This window comes from Trichoderma breve, chromosome 6 (genome assembly GCF_028502605.1).
Source record: "Trichoderma breve strain T069 chromosome 6, whole genome shotgun sequence".
NCBI classification, from domain to species: domain Eukaryota; kingdom Fungi; phylum Ascomycota; class Sordariomycetes; order Hypocreales; family Hypocreaceae; genus Trichoderma; species Trichoderma breve.
The window spans coordinates 832,474-850,503 of NC_079237.1; the positions used below are offsets into that span (position 1 = coordinate 832,474).

An 18,030-nucleotide genomic window follows, 5' to 3' on the forward strand; every position below is an offset into this window, starting at 1 on the left:
TCCGTCTGAAGAGCAACAATCCATCTCACCACAACTTACTCACACTCTCTGCAACTAACTTGAGATTCACACGTCTATCAATCTATTCCACTCTACTGGCAAACTCTGCTAAACATTTTGCCAGAGTGGGCTTGTAATCGTGTTATCTTCATGTTTGTTCTCGTCCCTGCGTTCTCGGTTAGAGAAGCGCATAAATGCTCAAGAGGGAATCTTGATAAAAAAATAGACCAAGGTTGTTGCAAGGAGCCTGGTGGAACTTCGAACAAAGACGAGACGAATCGTAATACCCTTCAAAGACTATTTAGCAATCGAGTGAGGTGCAGCAAACGGTTTGACGAGAAGTCGGACTCCAGCATGTGTGGATAAAGACAAGACAACAGATGTACATGCATATCCATGTAGGAACACCATAAACAACCACTTTTGATTCAAGGATAAAGATAGAATGAGACATGTAGCTCTAATACTCTCAGAAGTGTATTCAACCCACCTGAATTACTCCCAACAAAGGCGTTGATCGGATGGTGGATGGGCAAAGAGCAGGAAGCATTAGCATCGTAATGAGCCACTTGTAAGGGTAAATAGGTTATTGATTAGCAGGATTTAGATTCCATTGTGTTTGAATAGTGATTTTAAAGACCATAGTTGTTATCATATAAACCACAGCTTGGGCTGAAGCATATAACATCTCAAGATCTGTTATACTTGATAGGAAGTAAAAACATCTTTGCTTTGAACACGCTGTGTACTATATAACGCACTATTTGTCTTATACACGAGTTGTATGATTTGTATGATACAACAGACGAAGTCGTTTGTTTACCGAATAACCTTCGTAGAGAATACTCCTCTGGCATGGGAACCCTGAATGCTGTGTGACCCCGTACATCAGGCCACCTTATGATGTTACTAAAACAAGATAATCATAGGTTTCAGAAAATTTAGAGCCTACGTAAATTACTAAATAAGAAGAAGTTCCAATTCGTCCATGAAAGCCCTTGTGATTCTGCCGGAAACGCCCAATCGTAGACTCACTCCGAATAGCAGCTATCCTCGACCACCGATCAAATCCAACAAACTATTAAAACGAAGTCTTTCATTGCAAACCATTTTGTACTATTCATTGCAAAAATGTGGTCCAGTCTCGCTACCCTTGCTGTCGTTGCCTTGTCTTCCGCCACGGAAGCGTGCAAATGCCTGTCGCATGGGAAGCCTCTCACAGACATCGCCCGACCTTGCTGCGTGGCTTTTCACGGAAAATTGAACAAAGGACATGCCAACTGCTATGGCCTTGTTGGCGGTGCATTCGGCGAATTTGCTGATAGCTGTGAAAAAATATGGAGCTGCCAAGTCGGATTGTGACCCATTGGGATGATTTGGGTGGTTATGCGACTGCTGGGGCATCATAGATGATCTCGAGAGGAAATCTCATACATATACTCAAAGTCGATGCGTCAACATGGATATTATTGAGATAGAATAGGAATATCAGCAGTGTAGCGGTATGCGTCAATACATAAGGTGAACATACCATAGCCCTGTTCAAATGGTGACTTGAGTTGAGTCTGTACAGCTAGATGATACAGATTAACTCAAAGTCTTGCTTCATAGTTAGCATGTCAAATCACGTTAGACGTATTTAGGAGTTGCTTTGTAACGCCTCCCTCATTTCGTTGCATTAGTATCGAGACTGGACTGAGACTGCCAGACAAAAGAGTCGTAGGCCCTCAGCAACGTTGCTTTAGTGCACAGGTAGATGTGTTATTGGCCAAGTTCAAAGGTGCGTTCCCTAGCTGTTAATAAATTATATAGGCCAATAGTATTCAATACCCTAAAAGCAGCAAGTAAAAGAAGCTAACCAAATGATTAAAGCTTATCCTATGTACATAGTTAAGATCTAATAAGCTTATAAAGCAGTAACTGTCCCAGCGACTGCTAAGTTTATTCGCTTAGGGGAGAATGTATGGAGTAAGTCTGTCAGAGTTGTGAAGCTCCACAGCATGATTCAGCACTGGAGGGACCAATACTAGCAGAGCTTGGGTGAGATCGGTGTGCCAGTCAAAAGCAACCAAGAATTACAGTTTACGCCGACTGCTCTTAAAGTACTACATATATGCAAGCTCATCTTCCACGAAATGCCTAATCTTACGTCAGCTCTTTACACACTGTGATATATAACGACAGGGAGAGATGAAGCTTCCGCAACAATACTAATGATTATGATATCAATATATTCTCGTCATTTAGAATCTGGCTCATCATAATGGCAAAATCTCAATTCGATTTCATCGTCGTGGGTGGCGGAACATCCGGTAGCGTGGTGGCTTCTCGACTTGCCCGGACTCGAGCTCAGCCGTCGGTGCTTCTTCTGGAAGCTGGCGGTGCCAACTCAGGCCTGACTCATCGCTGTCCGGGCGAATCATCGTCATTTTACACCTCGGATGAGGCTGCACCTCTCAACTATCGTTATAGAGCTGATCTAGGTGACAGACTGAAGGGGAGGGAGCTGCAGTATGACCGCGGCCGTGGTCTCGGCGGCACCTCGTGTATCAACATAGGATTGTGGGATTATGGCAGCCCGGCAGAGATGGACGAGTGGGCTGCGTTGGTTGGTGACCAGGATTGGAGCTGGGCAGCTACGCAGGAGAGAATGCAAAAGGTAAATGGCCCCGTATCTGCTGGTGTCTCATCCTCTAAAAGTCTCTCTTGACGCCACGAAGATGCCCGCAACGCTGATTGTATGATGATATAGATAGAGAATGTTCACTACGTGGACGAAAATGGTGATGAGAGGGGTTTGAATGGGCAAACTTCAAAGCGGTTTGGGTCAGTTTACATGTTTTCTACTTACTGCCCTCGCTACGATCTTTCACGGCGGCTGTTTCGCTGGTCAAGTGAAAAATCACATCTGCTAACAAAATGAACCAGCCCTGTCGACGTGTCTCAACTTGTTTCCTATGCACCTACGCTAAAGATGATTTTAGAAGCAGCGAAAGAGGTAAACGTAAGTTAATGTCTCTCAATTACGTCCGCGACGAGTCTACCTTATAAACTTGTCATCAAGGTGGCTGTCCATTCCGCAGCGCTTACTCATTTGAAACATATACAATAGAATAGATTCTGAACTGATCAATTCTTTAATAGTGGCCTGTGATCCCAGATATCAGTCACGGGGCTCTGGGACTTTCTGTCCCACCCTTTGCGGTTTACAAGGGTCTTCGTATCACGGCGGCTTCAGCATATCTGTCTGACCTGCCGTGTAATCTTATTGTCAAGGTCGAGTCCATGGTTGCTCGTATTATCCTTGATGAAGGCATTGCTAAAGGAGTAGAGCTCGGTAGCGGCCAAAAATGTGCGGTTTCCCATTTTTGTTTCCCAGCTCCCCAGCACTCACCTCTTGGGATCTAATCTTTGTTGTACATGATGGATGCTAACCAAGTTTCATTTACTCGGCCATGCAGACTTTGCCTTCAAAGACGTGATTATTTGCGCTGGGACCTTTGACACCCCCAAAATTTTAATGTTGTCCGGAATCGGACCTCCTGAGGAGCTGGCTGAGCATGGGATTCCAGTTCAGGTGCCTCTGTCTGGAGTTGGTCAGAACCTTGCAGATCACCCATCACTCCGGTTATATACACGGGTCAATGTCGACGCAATCCCTTCTGATGGCAAACCTGGGGGCGACGTGTCGACGTGGCGAGACCAATGGTTGAAGGACCAAAAGGGCCCCCTAGCCATGGTACCAAACAAATTTACCAATGGCTATTTCAAGATTGGCAACTTGGAACATCTCTCTGGGTGGAAGCAGCTCAATGATCACACCAAGGACTATCTGATGCGGCCGCTTACATCAAATATCGAGTATGTTGCTGTAGGGATTCCCGTCGCTCACGGTTCTACCTAGATTCGTTTTAAACTAACGACCCTACTACTGGATAGACTATTATACCAGACCCGTCTCTGCTTCATACGGTGTTGAGGATTAGTGTTCTATTGATGAATGCCCAGTCCCGTGGGAAGGTCCATCTCAAAAGTTCGGATCAAGCAGAGCCTCCTCGAATTCTGCTCAATTACCTGCAGCATCCATTTGACTTGCAGGTCATGATTCAAGGTGTTAGAAAAGCCATGGGCTTTGCACAGTCTGCTGGCTTTGCGCATGGGTCGTTTGATGGACTGAAGAGCGGCTCGGATGATGATATAATGGTAAGCGACCCTTGTCCCTTTCTTTGTCCCGTATCTATAAAGTATCTCTTGTTCTAACAGGTTCATGTCTCGTGTAGGATTATACGCAAAAAAATCTGCAGGTTTCGTGGCATGCAATGGGCACGACCAAGATGGGAAAGCCAGCAGATGAGACCGCAGTCGTGGGGCCGGACTTGCGAGTGTTTGGAGTGCAAAAGTTGCGAGTTGCAGATTTAAGCGTCTGTCCAGTTATCCCGAGGTGAGCACACAACGCGTAATGGAGAATTCATTGTGGAAATTCGATAGACTGTTGCTATATGTGACATGTGCTGCGGACAGTTACTGACTTGCTTTGTAGTAACCACACACAATCTACAGCATATCTAATTGGCGAAGTTGCAGCAGAGAAACTTATTGCAGAGTACTCATTGGATTTATTAACTACAGGTTAACCCATAACTGAGTTAGTTTTATAAATTTCATGATAATATCTCAGCTAAGGTATTATGAATTTAAGCAGCACTGTATCCCTGATTGTAGAGATTGGCAATAAGAGAGGCTGTATAGCCATGGTGCTGGGGCAGCCAAAGACCCTAGCTTTATGTACAGTAGCAACCATCTACATTTTAGCACTGCAAAGGAAAAGACTCGACACGTCAGGCTCATTATAGATAAATTTCCCCAGTGTCTAATGGAGAAAAAAGTGGCTCTTTCAACTGACTTGAAATGAATCCTGTGTTCCAACTCGATACAACACCCTCATCGTCATCCAACAGAGGAAACTCGCTTCGACGGTTCCAGGACTGTGGCTTGCGAGAGGCAAACTCCGTCTCGACAGTTGACCAGGATATGGGAAATGTGAAATCCACGTGATCAATCGCGTCGGAGCAGTGCCACAATGCGGGCGGCCACGAAAGAGGCTGGGAGGCTGAAATGCCGTGAGAATCGGTATAGAATAACCCCGCTAGCCAGAATCCAAGCCCAATAAGCAAATGCCATATACCAAGGAATAACTACTTAGAAACATAAATTTGGTGTCGGGTCTTATTAGGCGTCTTCCTACTGAAGCAGTAGTTCCCCCCTATTTGAACAGTACCTGCGACTTTATCTTACTTGTGCTAATTGTCCAAATGAGAGTAATGGGCTACCCCAAAAAAATCCAATTTTATCTATCTTTATACAGACCTTTAACCTGTTCATTTTAATTAATAGAGCCAAGTGAGTCCTTATAAGAGGATTAAGGAGATCTCTCCCCTGCCAAGCTATGCGTCAAAGGGCCCAAGGCGAAGGTATTTTATGCACCTGCTCGTCTAGATTACGACGCTTTAAACACTACTTTCACGAAAATATTCACTATTAAAGACTGCGTCTTAATTTAATATATGCACTAATTCGCAGTGGGAATGTAGATGGGTAGAGTGTTTCCTTTATAGAGTGAATCGAGCCTTTTTAATTCGAGATAGAGCCCTCCCTTTTCTTGCTGGTCCTACGGCAAACGAGGAGGGGGAGATTGCTACATAGGCACTGGGTCTGTGCAGCACATCGACAATTTTTGTCGGCCAACTGTAGGGTCTCTCTCTCTCTCTCTCTCCATTGCATCTGGATGGTGTGTAGGGAGAAAGAGATGCATATGTGCATCTGCCTGATTCTGATCTGTGTCTGCAATGCAAGCTGTTGGCAAAATCATCAATGACTGTGACCTTAACAATAGTACACTACTATTATATAGTACATACACTTAAACGAATTACTTATATGCCCAGCAATATAAAATATAAAACAGGTGGATTAGTAGCTAAGCTTAATATTTAATTTATTAATTTTTTTTTTTCCCATACTTTTCTATTATACACTGACTAAGCTGTTATGACGTATCAATTGACGGTTGCCCTTTTCTTAAATAAGGTTATCTCTTCTTTTCTTACAAAGCAACCTTAAATGCCTTGTTCAGATCTGCTATAATGATTCTATTTTGATCCTAGCTAGTATTCATGTTTCATTTGGCTGATAATTACTCCACAAGCTTGGTATTTTTCCCTCGCTGAAGAGCGCCAATCGCTATGTAATCCAGGGTATTCCAACTGACTAACATTCCTGACTATGACGTTTGTACCGTCGGGTATGAAGATCAAAGAGCTGCTAGCTCTACAACTGCTATCTCGTCTATTATCTAGGTACTATGAGTCACCCGTGAAGTTCTCTCATACTCTATGCAACCAGCTCCATAGCAACGATATAATTCTACGACTCGAGACGAAGCCTCAGCTGATAACGACATCTTCTTTGACGCATGATTCAGGGAGCTGAGCATGTTCGGTGGGTGATGTTGTAGTCAAAGGCAGTCAGTATTCCAACCAACTGGGACACCGTGGCAAAGACTACTAGTATGTGGAAGAGTTGATGGGAAGAGCCGTAGATGTCGAATTTACCAGGATACCGGCTCTCGGGAAACTTGGTCTGTAGAATCATGGTGTTCAGCATCAATTTCCATCACATGCGAACTCTGGGGACCTACGACATAAATCAAGGCCCCAAGCAGAAGGCATCCTGCTTCGGCCAGATAATAGGGCAGTCCGGACTGCTTCATCATTTGCGACCAGCCGAACATGACGATTCCATGTATCAAGGGCGCAAAGCCGGATAGGCCTGTTCCTACGAACGCCAGTGCTCGGAAAACGCGGAACTCTTTGCCCTTGAACTTGGGATTTAACATGATGAAGATGGTAATCGATCCGAGAACCCCAATCTGTCAATCAAAGTAAGCGTTGGATATGAAACCAAAGAAAAAAAAAAAAGCATGGATTCTCACCATAGACCAGTAAATTTTGCGTTGTAAAGGTTCACACCAAAACACCATGTAGATTCCCGATACAAAGTCACCAAGCGTCAGGATAACTATGCCAACCAGATCAAACCGCAGCCAAAATTGTTCAACCTCGTGGGAGTGGTTCATAAGGGTATGATATGTCGCTGACAGTCCCATGCAAACAACACCAGTTAAGAGGAAGAAGGCAAAGATGAAGAAATCGGCGCCGGACATGTTATGGTGGTTGCTTGCAAGATACTGTAGAATATACCACTCGCCGAGAAGAAAAGCGACTGCCGGTATTAGGTGAGAAAAGATATTGACCGTCTCGTTGTGGATAAACGACCAGCTGCGCAATGAAACCTGAGCCGAGCCCGAGATTGGGCGATAGCCATGACGGATGAACTCATTATCCTGATGCCAATGTGGTAGCTCTTCAAACGAAAGAAGAACAGTGCGAGACTTTCCGGCCCTGGAGGTGGTGCTCAGAAGCCGTGGGCTGAGGGACATGGAATCGATCTTGGAGTCTCGGTGCGCCACTGGTACCTGCGGCATCGGGGACGAAAGGCGAAGACGGGGAGCAGATGTCATTGCTGTCGCGCGTCGCGGCTGAATAGGTATACGTTGAATGGAAAATGAAGAAAAAGGGACTTTACTCTGCGTCGGTATCTTTTCTTGTCGCTCTTAGGCGCCAGCCTCGCTCACACTGCAAAGGCTGGAATGTGCATGGAAGAGAGAAAAGCCCAAATTTCATTGTTTGCTTTGTCCCAGACCCTGCAAGGCCAATGAACCTGCGACACGGGCTGAGTGACTGACAGAATCCTCTGATACCTTTGGACCAACCACGTCACAGAGCCAACCGCCCACTTAGCAAGAGGGATGTGCAACGCCGATTTGCCATACAATCGCGTTGTCGGCTCAATACATGCTCCGTACGGAGTACTTGGCACAGAAAAAAAGCAAATACTACACCTCACTGGCGTCGGACTGCGCTGTGCTATTATACTATTATAGGAAGCCAGCCCGCTCAGCTGATGGGGGACGGAAATCCTTCTTATGCCGTTGACTTACGGATACACCACACCACATACTGCCTGCCTGTCACGGATATGCAACACGAGGCCACTCCACCTCGTGCTCGAGCATTCTCTCTATCAAATGAGAAATGATGAGCTCCAGTGTCGTGAGGCTCTGTTGTCCCCTGGTTTACAGCAAGTGTTCGCCCAATGGTAAAAATGCCTCACCCTAGAGATTGCGTGTTGTGCCTGTAAGAAAATTCGGTTGTCAGACCAATAAAAGACAGAGCTGTCCGCGGCATAGACGGCTGCGGGATGCGGTAGCTTCGGTAAGTGTAAATACCAAGGTAATTGCCATGCTGTTCAGTTGACAACTGAGGGAGGGGGGGTGTCAAACTGACAACCTGTGGGCGGAAACTTACCGATAACTTATTATGGAGGCGCTTATAATGCCTGTCAAGTACCCAAGCGGGGGATCTACTTGAGGATACATGGCAATTTCCACAGGGGTTCCGGGGCTGAAGCTGCCTACATGTATGTGCTAAGGTATTATTGGTATAGCAGCACTGGAGTTGAGGTCAAGGTACAGGATTGAGGTGATCCTCGCGTGTTCGCTGATGCACACTCCTTGTCTTACACATTTGGTTGTTTGACCGATGGATTCCTTTCCATGCCTTGCTTTTCTTTTCTCGCCCACATCAAACCCGAGCAATGTTTTACAAAATCAACCTCGTTGTCCCTTACATACCTTAGACAATAGACTGTCTAGATAACTTCCTACTTCTAAGATAGCGGATTGGCACTGAGATCCTAGAAGTTCCACTTCACTTCCACTTCTATTTTGTCGCTGTGGAGCTGTGCGCTTTACCTGCCCGAGGATGGCGTCCCGTGAGGACTACTTAGTTGGGTGGGTTTGCGCATTGCCGGTAGAGGTTGCGGCAGCCAAAGCGACGCTTGATCACATTCATGATAACCTGCCTTCATCACCTGAACACAACTTGGACGACAGCAACAACTATATTCTAGGCAGTCTTCAAGGTCACAATGTCGTGATCGCGTATCCAACTTCTGGCGTCTATGGCCAAGTGTCGGTGGCGAGCGTGGCCACCCAGCTGCTCGCCAGCTTCAAATCTATCCGGTTCACTCTGATGGTTGGCATTGCAGGAGGGGTTCCAGAAACCAAAGAGGATATTCGTCTTGGCGATGTCGTTGTAAGCAAATCGACGGCTGACTGGCCGGGTGTCATTCAATGCCAGTACGACGTAAACGGGGAGCAAGTCGATGATCAAAATCAGTTGGTTCGCGGCAGGGCATCAGATCAGCCGACACCATTACTTCTTACAGCTATGGGAAAGGCCGAGACAGCCGCCATCTTTGATGAAAGTCATATGTCTAAGTACATCTCTGAGATTGTGCAGAAAGATCCCGTGGCCTTTGCCCATCCTGGCCCAGGGCAAGACGTCCTCTTTGAACCAGACTATCATCACACAGCCATTGAGTCTGAAGAAGATGGATGCGAACATTGCAATCCAGATAGGATCCGGCCTCGGCAGCCACGGGAGACACAAGACCCCATAGTTCATTATGGGTTGATTGTCTCTGGGAATTCTCTGATACGCCACGGAGCGACCCGGGACCAGCTCGCGCAGAAGCAAGGCGCTCTCTGTTTGGAGACGGAGGTGAACGGCCTGAAAAATGCTGCCAAGTACTTGGTCATTCGAGGAATCTGCGACTATGCAGATTCGCATAGCTCCAAGCTCTGGCATGCCTACGCCGCCGCCGCAGCAGCAGCATATGCTAAAGAGATCCTTTCTTTCATACCAACGATTGTCAAGGCGACAACTCTGGCAACAAACACATATGCTGAGGCCGCGCCGGTCCTTGATGCTTTGCTACTAACCCGGCCCGAAGTTGACCGGAAATCCCTTATTGCTTTGAAAGGGCGCAGAGTTGATGGCACCTGCGAGTGGCTCGTACAGCACCCCAGCTATCAGGGGTGGCTGGCAGACGCCAACCAACCACTTCTCTGGATCTCAGGCGGCCCTGGAAAAGGGAAGACCATGCTGTCAATCTATATTACCGAAGTGCTACAGCCAATTGTTGACGTCGGTGAAAATGTTCTCCTTTATTATTTCTGTAGCAACCGCGATAAGAACCGCAACACCGCACTTACCATCATGAGAGGCATCATACATCAATGGATCAGCCGCCATTCACACTTGGCGCAACACGTCAGGAGTTCCTTCGAGGGCACTGAAACAACCAAATATACCGTCTCCAGCTTCGTCTCCTTGTGGAGGGTGTTTCTTACTCTGCTTCAGCAGAGCGGGTCTTCTCAGGTAGTCTGTGTGCTGGATGGTTTGGACGAATGCGAAAAGGAATCACTCGGGCAGCTTCTCGATGCCATTGGAACCTATCTATCGAAGTCTGAGGAAAAGGAGAGACCACGACTGAAGCTCATTCTTCTCTCTCGACCACAACCAGCCATTTTGGAGAGATCGCTTGGCCAATATGAACAGATCAAATTGGACGCTTCTGGTACAGAGATTTCGCGTGATATAGAGACATACATCTTCGCCAAAGTTGCCGAACTGGCATACGACCAAAACCTCTCGGAAGAACAGATTGCCCAAGTTCAAAAGGCATTGTTGGCTGGCGCTGATGGTACCTTTTTGTGGGTTGGATTCGTTGCCAATGAGCTTCAGGGCAGGAGTTGGGACAAAATGAATGAGATTCTCCATCGTGTTCCTAAAGGCCTTGGTGGTGTCTACCAACGGCTTCTTCAGCAAATTGAGGACAAGGATGCGCTGGTCCCTATTCTTCAATGGGTTGTTCTGGCTGCCCGGCCTCTCACACTGGATGAGTTGACGGCGGCCACCGGGATTAAGGGATCTGGGAACTTTTCGGCAACGGACGTGATTAGGAATCGGCTCAGACTCTGCGGACTAATGGTGAAAATCCAAGGAAATGTAGTCAACCTGGTCCACGAGTCGGCAAAGGAGTTTTTTCAGAGCAATCAAGTCAACATCAAAGGGATCAGCAGGTTCCGCATGAGCCACGACACTCATAGGAGTCTTATGCGAACCTGCCTAGAACACGTTGAACGTGGTTATGGAAGCCCCGGAAATATGAAAGAGAGATCTGCCAAATACCCTCTCTTGACTTATGCCAGCCAGTATTGGCCGGTGCATTTCCAGCACGCCATGGATGTAATTGATGCGTCGTCTGAGTTCTCGCGTCCGTTCTTCCAGGTTGAGTCTCCAATCCGGGACGATTGGTGGAAATTCTACTGGGAGCAGGAGAAGAATGGCAGAAATCCGCCCAAGTTCACGCTCTTGCATCTTGCTGCGTACCTTGGCAATGTATCTTGGGCCAAGTTGCTGATCAAAGAGAGTTCTCGTGCCATTTCGAGAAAGGACAATTACGGCCGGACGCCACTTTCCTGGGCCGTCAACAGAGGTCACCGAGACATGGTTGAATTGCTGCTTGACCATGGTGCTCGTATCAATGTCAAAGATCGGAGCGATTTGACAGCACTCCATGTAGCGGTTACTGGACAGCACAAGGAGATTGTGTCTGTGCTGATCGACCGGGGTGCCCGTCTCGAGAGTAAATCCGAGCATGGCGACACACCCCTGATTCGAGCCATTCAAGCGAACTCGAGGGAAATCATCCAGATTTTACTCGAGCGTGGAGCACGTGTGAACAAATTGCCAACTCCTCCAGGAGTTGCATCCCTGAGACCACCTACGGATCCAATGGAAGAGCGGGTAAAGGAGCTATTGACGCTTCAAGAACCAATTTTCCTTGCAAGATACAACAAAGCATCACGAAATGTTGGCATGGTCATGAAAGCCCTAGGCCTTTCGTTCCGCTTTCCCATCATTCTTCGGTTGATGACACTGTATTTGAAGTTTATAGCGTTTGACCGCTGGGAGCATATGTCTGTACTGCAGGAGCTCGTTGACGAGAACAGAACAGACGAACTGCGAGAATGGGCTGAACAGTATCGCGAGTTCTTCGTCCAGTTGGTTGTTGCCAGAAATCCTAGAAGATTAACGGCCATGACCGACTTGCCAACGCAGATATTCCGGGCCGTCGCTCCTGGAGATCTTCACGCATTGCTGGCAATCGCAGTTCTTGTCGGTTCGGAAACTAAACTCGCAGCCAATCGACAAGGATGGAGAGAAGGAGATTTCATCACAGCGAGGGCATTCTCACATTGGGCCGCCGTTGCCTATGACAGAGACGCAGAAGAGTACTTGCACTATGGTGTTCGCGAGTTCTTGAACGATTTCGATGCTTGTATTCAAAGTGGAAACCGAGAAGATAACGTGCATCGTTCGGCGTTACTCTTGACCTGCCAGTTTGGCATGCTCGATAACAAAGAGCCGAAACCGATCGATTACTTCGCTAGGGTCATTGCAGAATTCTACGAGGGATACATTGGCAGCAGCCATGAAGTTGACTTGTTCAGTGACTTGAACCAGGCATGCGCCAATGAGCTCATGGTCATCAGCCAAACCCAAGACTCTCACAGGCTATCTCTCTTCCTGACGAGCATTGTCCAATTTGCTCAGCGTTCTCAAGACAAGGGATTGGACCGCTTTCTCAACATACCCTCAGCATCATGCTTGATTCTCTGCCAAGAAAATGCCGCGGCTCACAGGTGGCTGATTGGCGAGGCAATCCCAGAAGCATTTAGTGCTTTGATAGCACAACAACCCGCCGGAGCGCTTCAGAAGAGGGCGTGCAAAACTCTTGTGGAGTGCTTGATCATTGCAAAGCAGTATGGGTTGGCATTGCCTGCGGCGGAACTGAAGCAAAGAGTGAAGCAGCACTTGCACGAATTGCCGGGAATCGAAAATATGATAAAGGGGATTATTGGTTTATGAAGTAATGAAGTGTAGCTGGGTCTGCGTTTGGAATCAATTTTGAGTATTATTGGGCAGATTGATACGACTTTTGAGCGTCCTTTTATGTTAATGATACCTGTATCTATCGTTTAGTTTTCGTCAATTAATCACAAGTAGTCATATAAAGCTCCACTCATTGCAGATGGTTTAATTATAGCTAAAAGTACATATATTTTAAAACAATCTCTCCTCTACGAGATGAACGTGCTATCCTATCAGCCGTTTCCAAAAGCCCGTTGCGCGCGACCGGACCGTCCTCGATTTGCGCTTATTGTCATTTGTCTGCGGTGCAGGCGCCGGCGATTCCACCGGCGTACTTGAAGCTGAATGATCCGGAACAGATGTCGTTGACGAAACCGGGACAGATGAGGACGATTGTTCTGGCTCAGTAGGGAAGGTAGGCCGCCACGACATTGGCGTGACTGACTCGACTTCCGGTGCGAATGAGACTGTTCGATCCGGAATAGAGAACTGACCCTTGGGTCTAAGTGCGCGTCGGATCTGGCCCTCCAACTCGGGGTCAGTATCTTGTCTTTGGTATCCAGCTTGGTGAAGCCTTTGTAAAACATCTTTATCTGAGATAAATTCTTCCCAGGTCTTGCGTCCTTGAGGGAGGATGTTGGGATCGGCACCGCTGTTGAGAAGCAGATCTATGATGGGAAGCATGCGCTTCTTTGCAGCGTAGTAGAGTGCAGTCCTTCTTCCAGAATCCCTCCTATTAACATGAGAAGCGTCTTTGATGAAGAGTCTAATTATAGGAATGTTGCCTATGACAACAGCTTGTCGTAACCCTGTGGCCGCCCTGCAACAGCGTGACTTGCTAAAAGCCAAGTTACTGGTCGCTTTGTAGGTATGACTTGCTGGCCCAAGATCCAGCCATTCTTCTGCAGTGAGGCCGCTCTCATCAAAGAGGGCCCGAGGCTCTGTAATGAGAGAGCTATCCATCAGAACATTGATAGTAGCCAGATCTCGATTATGAACGGCTAGATGAAGAACGGACCAGCCATGGTTATCCTGCTGAGAAACACTGGATCTTACGCGGTCGTCTCCTAAAAGCAATTGGACAACCTCAGGATGTCCCATGAATGCAGCGTGATGTAGTGCAGTCCAACCATGACATGTTGACTTGAGCGGGTCGGCTCCATATTCAAGAAGCAAGCTCACAACATGAGTATTTCCTCCATTTGCAGCACAGTGCAGTGGTGATGTGCCATAGGAGCTGACGGCGTTGACGTTGGCCCCCTTCTCCAGCAACAGTTTGACAACTCCATAGTAGCCCTCCTCTGCCGCCCAATGTATTGCAGACCAACCATCGCGATCGCGATAATTTGGATCCCCACCATGTTCGAGGAGCAATTTTACAATGTCGAGGCTACCAGAAGCTGCTGCTTCTTCCAGTGGCACACCCAGCGAATCTTGAGTCTTAGACATGCCAGTATATTGGTCCAGAAGCCTCAAAGCAATGCTATATCTGCCCAGACCGGCTGCCCAAGTCAGCACAGACCTTCCATCGCCACTTATGAAATTGACATCTGCGCCTGCGTGGAGTAAATGGATGACGACTGCTTCATTCCCGGCAACCACAGCCCAGAGGAGCGGAGAAAATCCATATCTGTCAGTGATGCTTATATCAGCGCCGATGTCGACCAAGATCTGAACGGCTTCCTCGTGGCCCAACCCTGCATAGTGATGCACCAATGTTTGGCCATTATCATCTTCTAGATTCAGGATGGCTTTACCGCCTGCGCCCAGGAGCAGCAGAAAAATTACATGAACACTTTGATGCCTTCCTAGGGGAGAATACCACAGCGCGGTCCTGCCGCTATTGTCTCTGCTGCTCCAATTCGCGCCTTCTTTGATCAGGGATTCAACCAAGTCCTGGTCGCCAGCCTGTACCGCGCGATGAAGCTTCGTCATGCCTGACTCGTCTTTGTCCTCCAAGTCGAGTCCTGATACCGATGCCCTGATATCTTCTTCACGGGGGTCCCCAGTGACATCTGCAACTTCAGAGTTGTCATGCTGGAAGTCTAGTTTTTCGTCATCCAGTAAACTGTACATGGATCTGCGAACGTTTGCAAACCCCTGCCCATCATCTTCTGATCCTTCGTCGCTTTTGATGCTTTTAGCATCATCATCGCTAGGCAGTTTTTGCAATGTAAGCAACGCAATCTCTTTTATATGAGCAGCGACGTGCAACTGGAGAGCATCACTTGAGAAGACGGCACTAGATTCGGCTTTTTCTGGGGGTTGAAAGTCGTCGCCAAATGGGCACTCCAGCAACTTATTAAGGGCTGGTCTTTGTGCTGCGCTGCTGAGCATCCCGGCAAGTTCTTTAGGCACGTCATGCTCTTCGATTGAATGCTTCTGATAGTCGAGCTCCTGATCAAAGGTTCTGGGAGGGTGAGAAGGGGCCCTGCACTCCCATGTATGTCCGTGAGCGTTCTGCATGTGGCCGATCCACGCTTTCGATGATTCAAATGTGAGCGGGCCGGTCTTGTTATGACCTGCCTCTAAACAGTGTGGGAAAACACAAATGAAAGGTTCCAGATCTCCGATGACATGGTTGCTAGAGCAGGTTAGCTATTGTGTTATCACGAGAATAGTCATCGGCTGCTTACTTCCACATCATTGTCTTGTTAGAGTTCTTAAACTCAATAATAACGCCGCAGTATGGGCACTCCGGTGTTGAGGGTAATGGAGGGAACGACAATTTGTTGTTCACCAGAACCGATTTAGCCCGAGGAACCTCAGTTACGGACTTGGCTAATAAAGCTCCAACAGCAGTCTGTCGAGCAGTTGTTGCAGTCGTTACCGGCACCACCGGGGCACCACCTTGTCCCGATGTTCTGTTGGTGGTCGCAGGCTTTGGTAACGCACTCGGAGCAAAATGTACAGCCGGAGCACTCTCCTTGATCTTGGGCAATTGAACTTCAGGCGGTTTAGTTTGAGGATTCTGAACCGTCAAGTCGATGCGCCTTCGGTGAGATCGCTGATAATACAGTCGTCGAAGTCGGAGCGCATTGGCTTCCATCATTGCCAAGCGAAGGGAATCAGGAGCCATAGGAAACCGGAATTTGATGTAGCAGTCTGTGTAGCGGGTTAATTCCTCTATCTTTTCGTTCGCCTCTTTATCGTCCGTATATCTTTCAATTTTCAGAGCCCGGTTAGTCTTTGCGGACTTTCGTACGGCATTGGATAGGCGAAAGAGTCGTGACACTGTCCCGCCGATTGTGTCGGTGATTTTCGAAAAGTTCTCTTCTGCTTGATCCACGTCGCTGTCTGAGTCGCTTGCGTCGTCGTCGTCCCTCCTCGTGAGTTTCGAATCGCTGTATTCTGATATACGCTGTCGTTTTCTGCTTGGAGTCTGCGGGGGCGGGTCGTTGTTGATCGGCTTCACTGTTGTCGCATTTCCCATTAGCATAGAATCCTTGATGTTGAGCCCGATCGAATTGGTGCGTTGAGTAACTTACAGGATGCCAAAGTATCGCAAATGACGTCTAGGAGCTGATGTATAATGTCTACAACTGTGGGACTGAATCGGAGTCTGTAGTCCAACGAAACATTGAGCGGTCCATAGACGTCCATATTTGATGTCCAGAGTGTAAAGCGCGCCAGCTGGTCGTCCATGACAGTAGGATCCGGCACAATGTCTGGCAGAACCATGTATTTACGGAAGAGCGAGTTGCATTGCGCTGCGTGTTCTGCGATGGTCGGGCGCAGGCCCTCTTGGAGAAAGACATCTTCTACAAGATCATCTTCCATGCGATCTAGACCTCTCATGGCGAAAAAGTTCGATACATGCGGTCGGCCAGTCTTCGTGATTGCGCCAAATATGAAGATGCAGGGAGCTGATGCCCGTCTTTACGTAGAAAGAGGCCGCCAAATGTCGTGAACAATGAGATGGGGATTAATAACGTCGTATGAATCTCTCAAGGTGTCAGAGAATGTGATGATGGATGTGTGTTGTATTGTATTGTATTGTCAATGCCAAATTGTGCCCAACCTCAGCTAATGTATGCCGTACAGTAGCGGCACAAAGGGTACATATTACCGCCGTGACAATCTGACAAAGGGCATGGACGTAATTGAGTAGCGGCTACGCCAGTGACATTTAGCGACTGACATCCATGCCAATTGGCTTGCGATTCTCGTTTAATCGTAATCTCTCGCTGCTCTCTCAGTCCGTCGTCTTTGTCTAGAAACACTTGCCCCGCTGAGCACTGGCATCAACTTTGACCCCAAGATCTTTTTTGCGGGTGTTTCAGAGGAAAGGTCAAAGCACGAAACATGTAGAGCCCTTGTTCGTGTGTCAAATCGCTTACGAACAGACAGAGGCTTTACCGGTTAGCGGCATGAAGGATCATCAATGCGTGGTACTAGAAATGTAGCTTGCGCCGAGCAAGGGGGTTTATCCGTGTGACAAGTGCAAAATGATAAAAAGTACAGTACATTCCTGTTTTCCATTCCATGATATTTTGGGGTCTGAAGAGCCATTCAAGGATGGATACTATGGGTCACGTCTTCGTGGTTTGGATTGACACGGAAAACCAAAATCAAAGGGGGCGTGAATGCAACAAGTGCAACAAGGCTCCCAGCCCACTTACCCAGCTTAGTAGGCATATGCGAGACTTTGCATATGTGTAGTCGTATGATAGAGAAGGCGCGCGATAGTTCGGTTGGTCCCGCGGTCCGGCTTGTTCACATTTCGCCATCGAATCAACGTGGCCGGAGGCGTTCTTGAGTTACCAGGATTAGAGCAGGGACAGGGGCAAGGACAGGTTGCTAGCCTAGTCCGCAACTCTGACGCCACAGAAGGATCACCAGGAAGCCTCACTATTTCCTCTCTTACTGGGGCCTATATTGTAAGAACTATCCCAACTACAGATATAACTACGTCGTTGTCCAAGCTATCCAAACACATGGAGAGTTGTTGAGCCTCTTTCACTCCACACCTTGCGGCTAGACTACTGCAGTCATTATGTAGCGTTTGGTTAGGCAATACCTGCTAATACTTAGTAGTTGGGAGTCCTGGTACTTACATATAACCTGGAAACTTGTCAAGTAAATAGGAAGTTGGACAGCTTGAAAACCCTAAGGAAACCCTTGCAAC

The 18,030-nt window shown here is 47.6% G+C and overlaps 4 protein-coding genes across 4 annotated transcripts; 2 read left to right on the forward strand and 2 right to left on the reverse strand.

The window, feature by feature from the left end:
- Window positions 1-2,263: 2,263 nt before the first annotated feature.
- T069G_09176 (GMC oxidoreductase domain-containing protein) lies at window positions 2,264-4,634 on the forward strand (the record flags this gene model as incomplete). Its single annotated transcript, XM_056176386.1, has 8 exons — window positions 2,264-2,659; window positions 2,753-2,826; window positions 2,929-3,004; window positions 3,145-3,337; window positions 3,462-3,871; window positions 3,940-4,203; window positions 4,281-4,441; window positions 4,541-4,634. 8 exons carry the CDS (start codon window positions 2,264-2,266, stop codon window positions 4,632-4,634), a joined length of 1,668 nt encoding a protein of 555 aa, XP_056024864.1.
- Window positions 4,635-6,477: 1,843 nt separating this feature from the next.
- Window positions 6,478-7,579, reverse strand: T069G_09177 (hemolysin-III related domain-containing protein; the record flags this gene model as incomplete). Its single annotated transcript, XM_056176387.1, has 3 exons — window positions 6,478-6,639; window positions 6,698-6,928; window positions 6,992-7,579. The coding sequence occupies 3 exons, from the start codon at window positions 7,577-7,579 to the stop codon at window positions 6,478-6,480; spliced, it is 981 nt and encodes a 326-aa protein (XP_056024865.1).
- A 1,303-nt stretch (window positions 7,580-8,882) lies between these two features.
- Window positions 8,883-12,899, forward strand: T069G_09178 (ankyrin repeats (3 copies) domain-containing protein; the record flags this gene model as incomplete). Its single annotated transcript, XM_056176388.1, has 3 exons — window positions 8,883-9,215; window positions 9,261-11,189; window positions 11,256-12,899. The coding sequence occupies 3 exons, from the start codon at window positions 8,883-8,885 to the stop codon at window positions 12,897-12,899; spliced, it is 3,906 nt and encodes a 1,301-aa protein (XP_056024866.1).
- Window positions 12,900-13,127: 228 nt separating this feature from the next.
- Window positions 13,128-16,700, reverse strand: T069G_09179 (ankyrin repeats (3 copies) domain-containing protein; the record flags this gene model as incomplete). Its single annotated transcript, XM_056176389.1, has 4 exons — window positions 13,128-13,722; window positions 13,921-15,486; window positions 15,539-16,316; window positions 16,391-16,700. 4 exons carry the CDS (start codon window positions 16,698-16,700, stop codon window positions 13,128-13,130), a joined length of 3,249 nt encoding a protein of 1,082 aa, XP_056024867.1.
- Window positions 16,701-18,030: the final 1,330 nt, after the last annotated feature.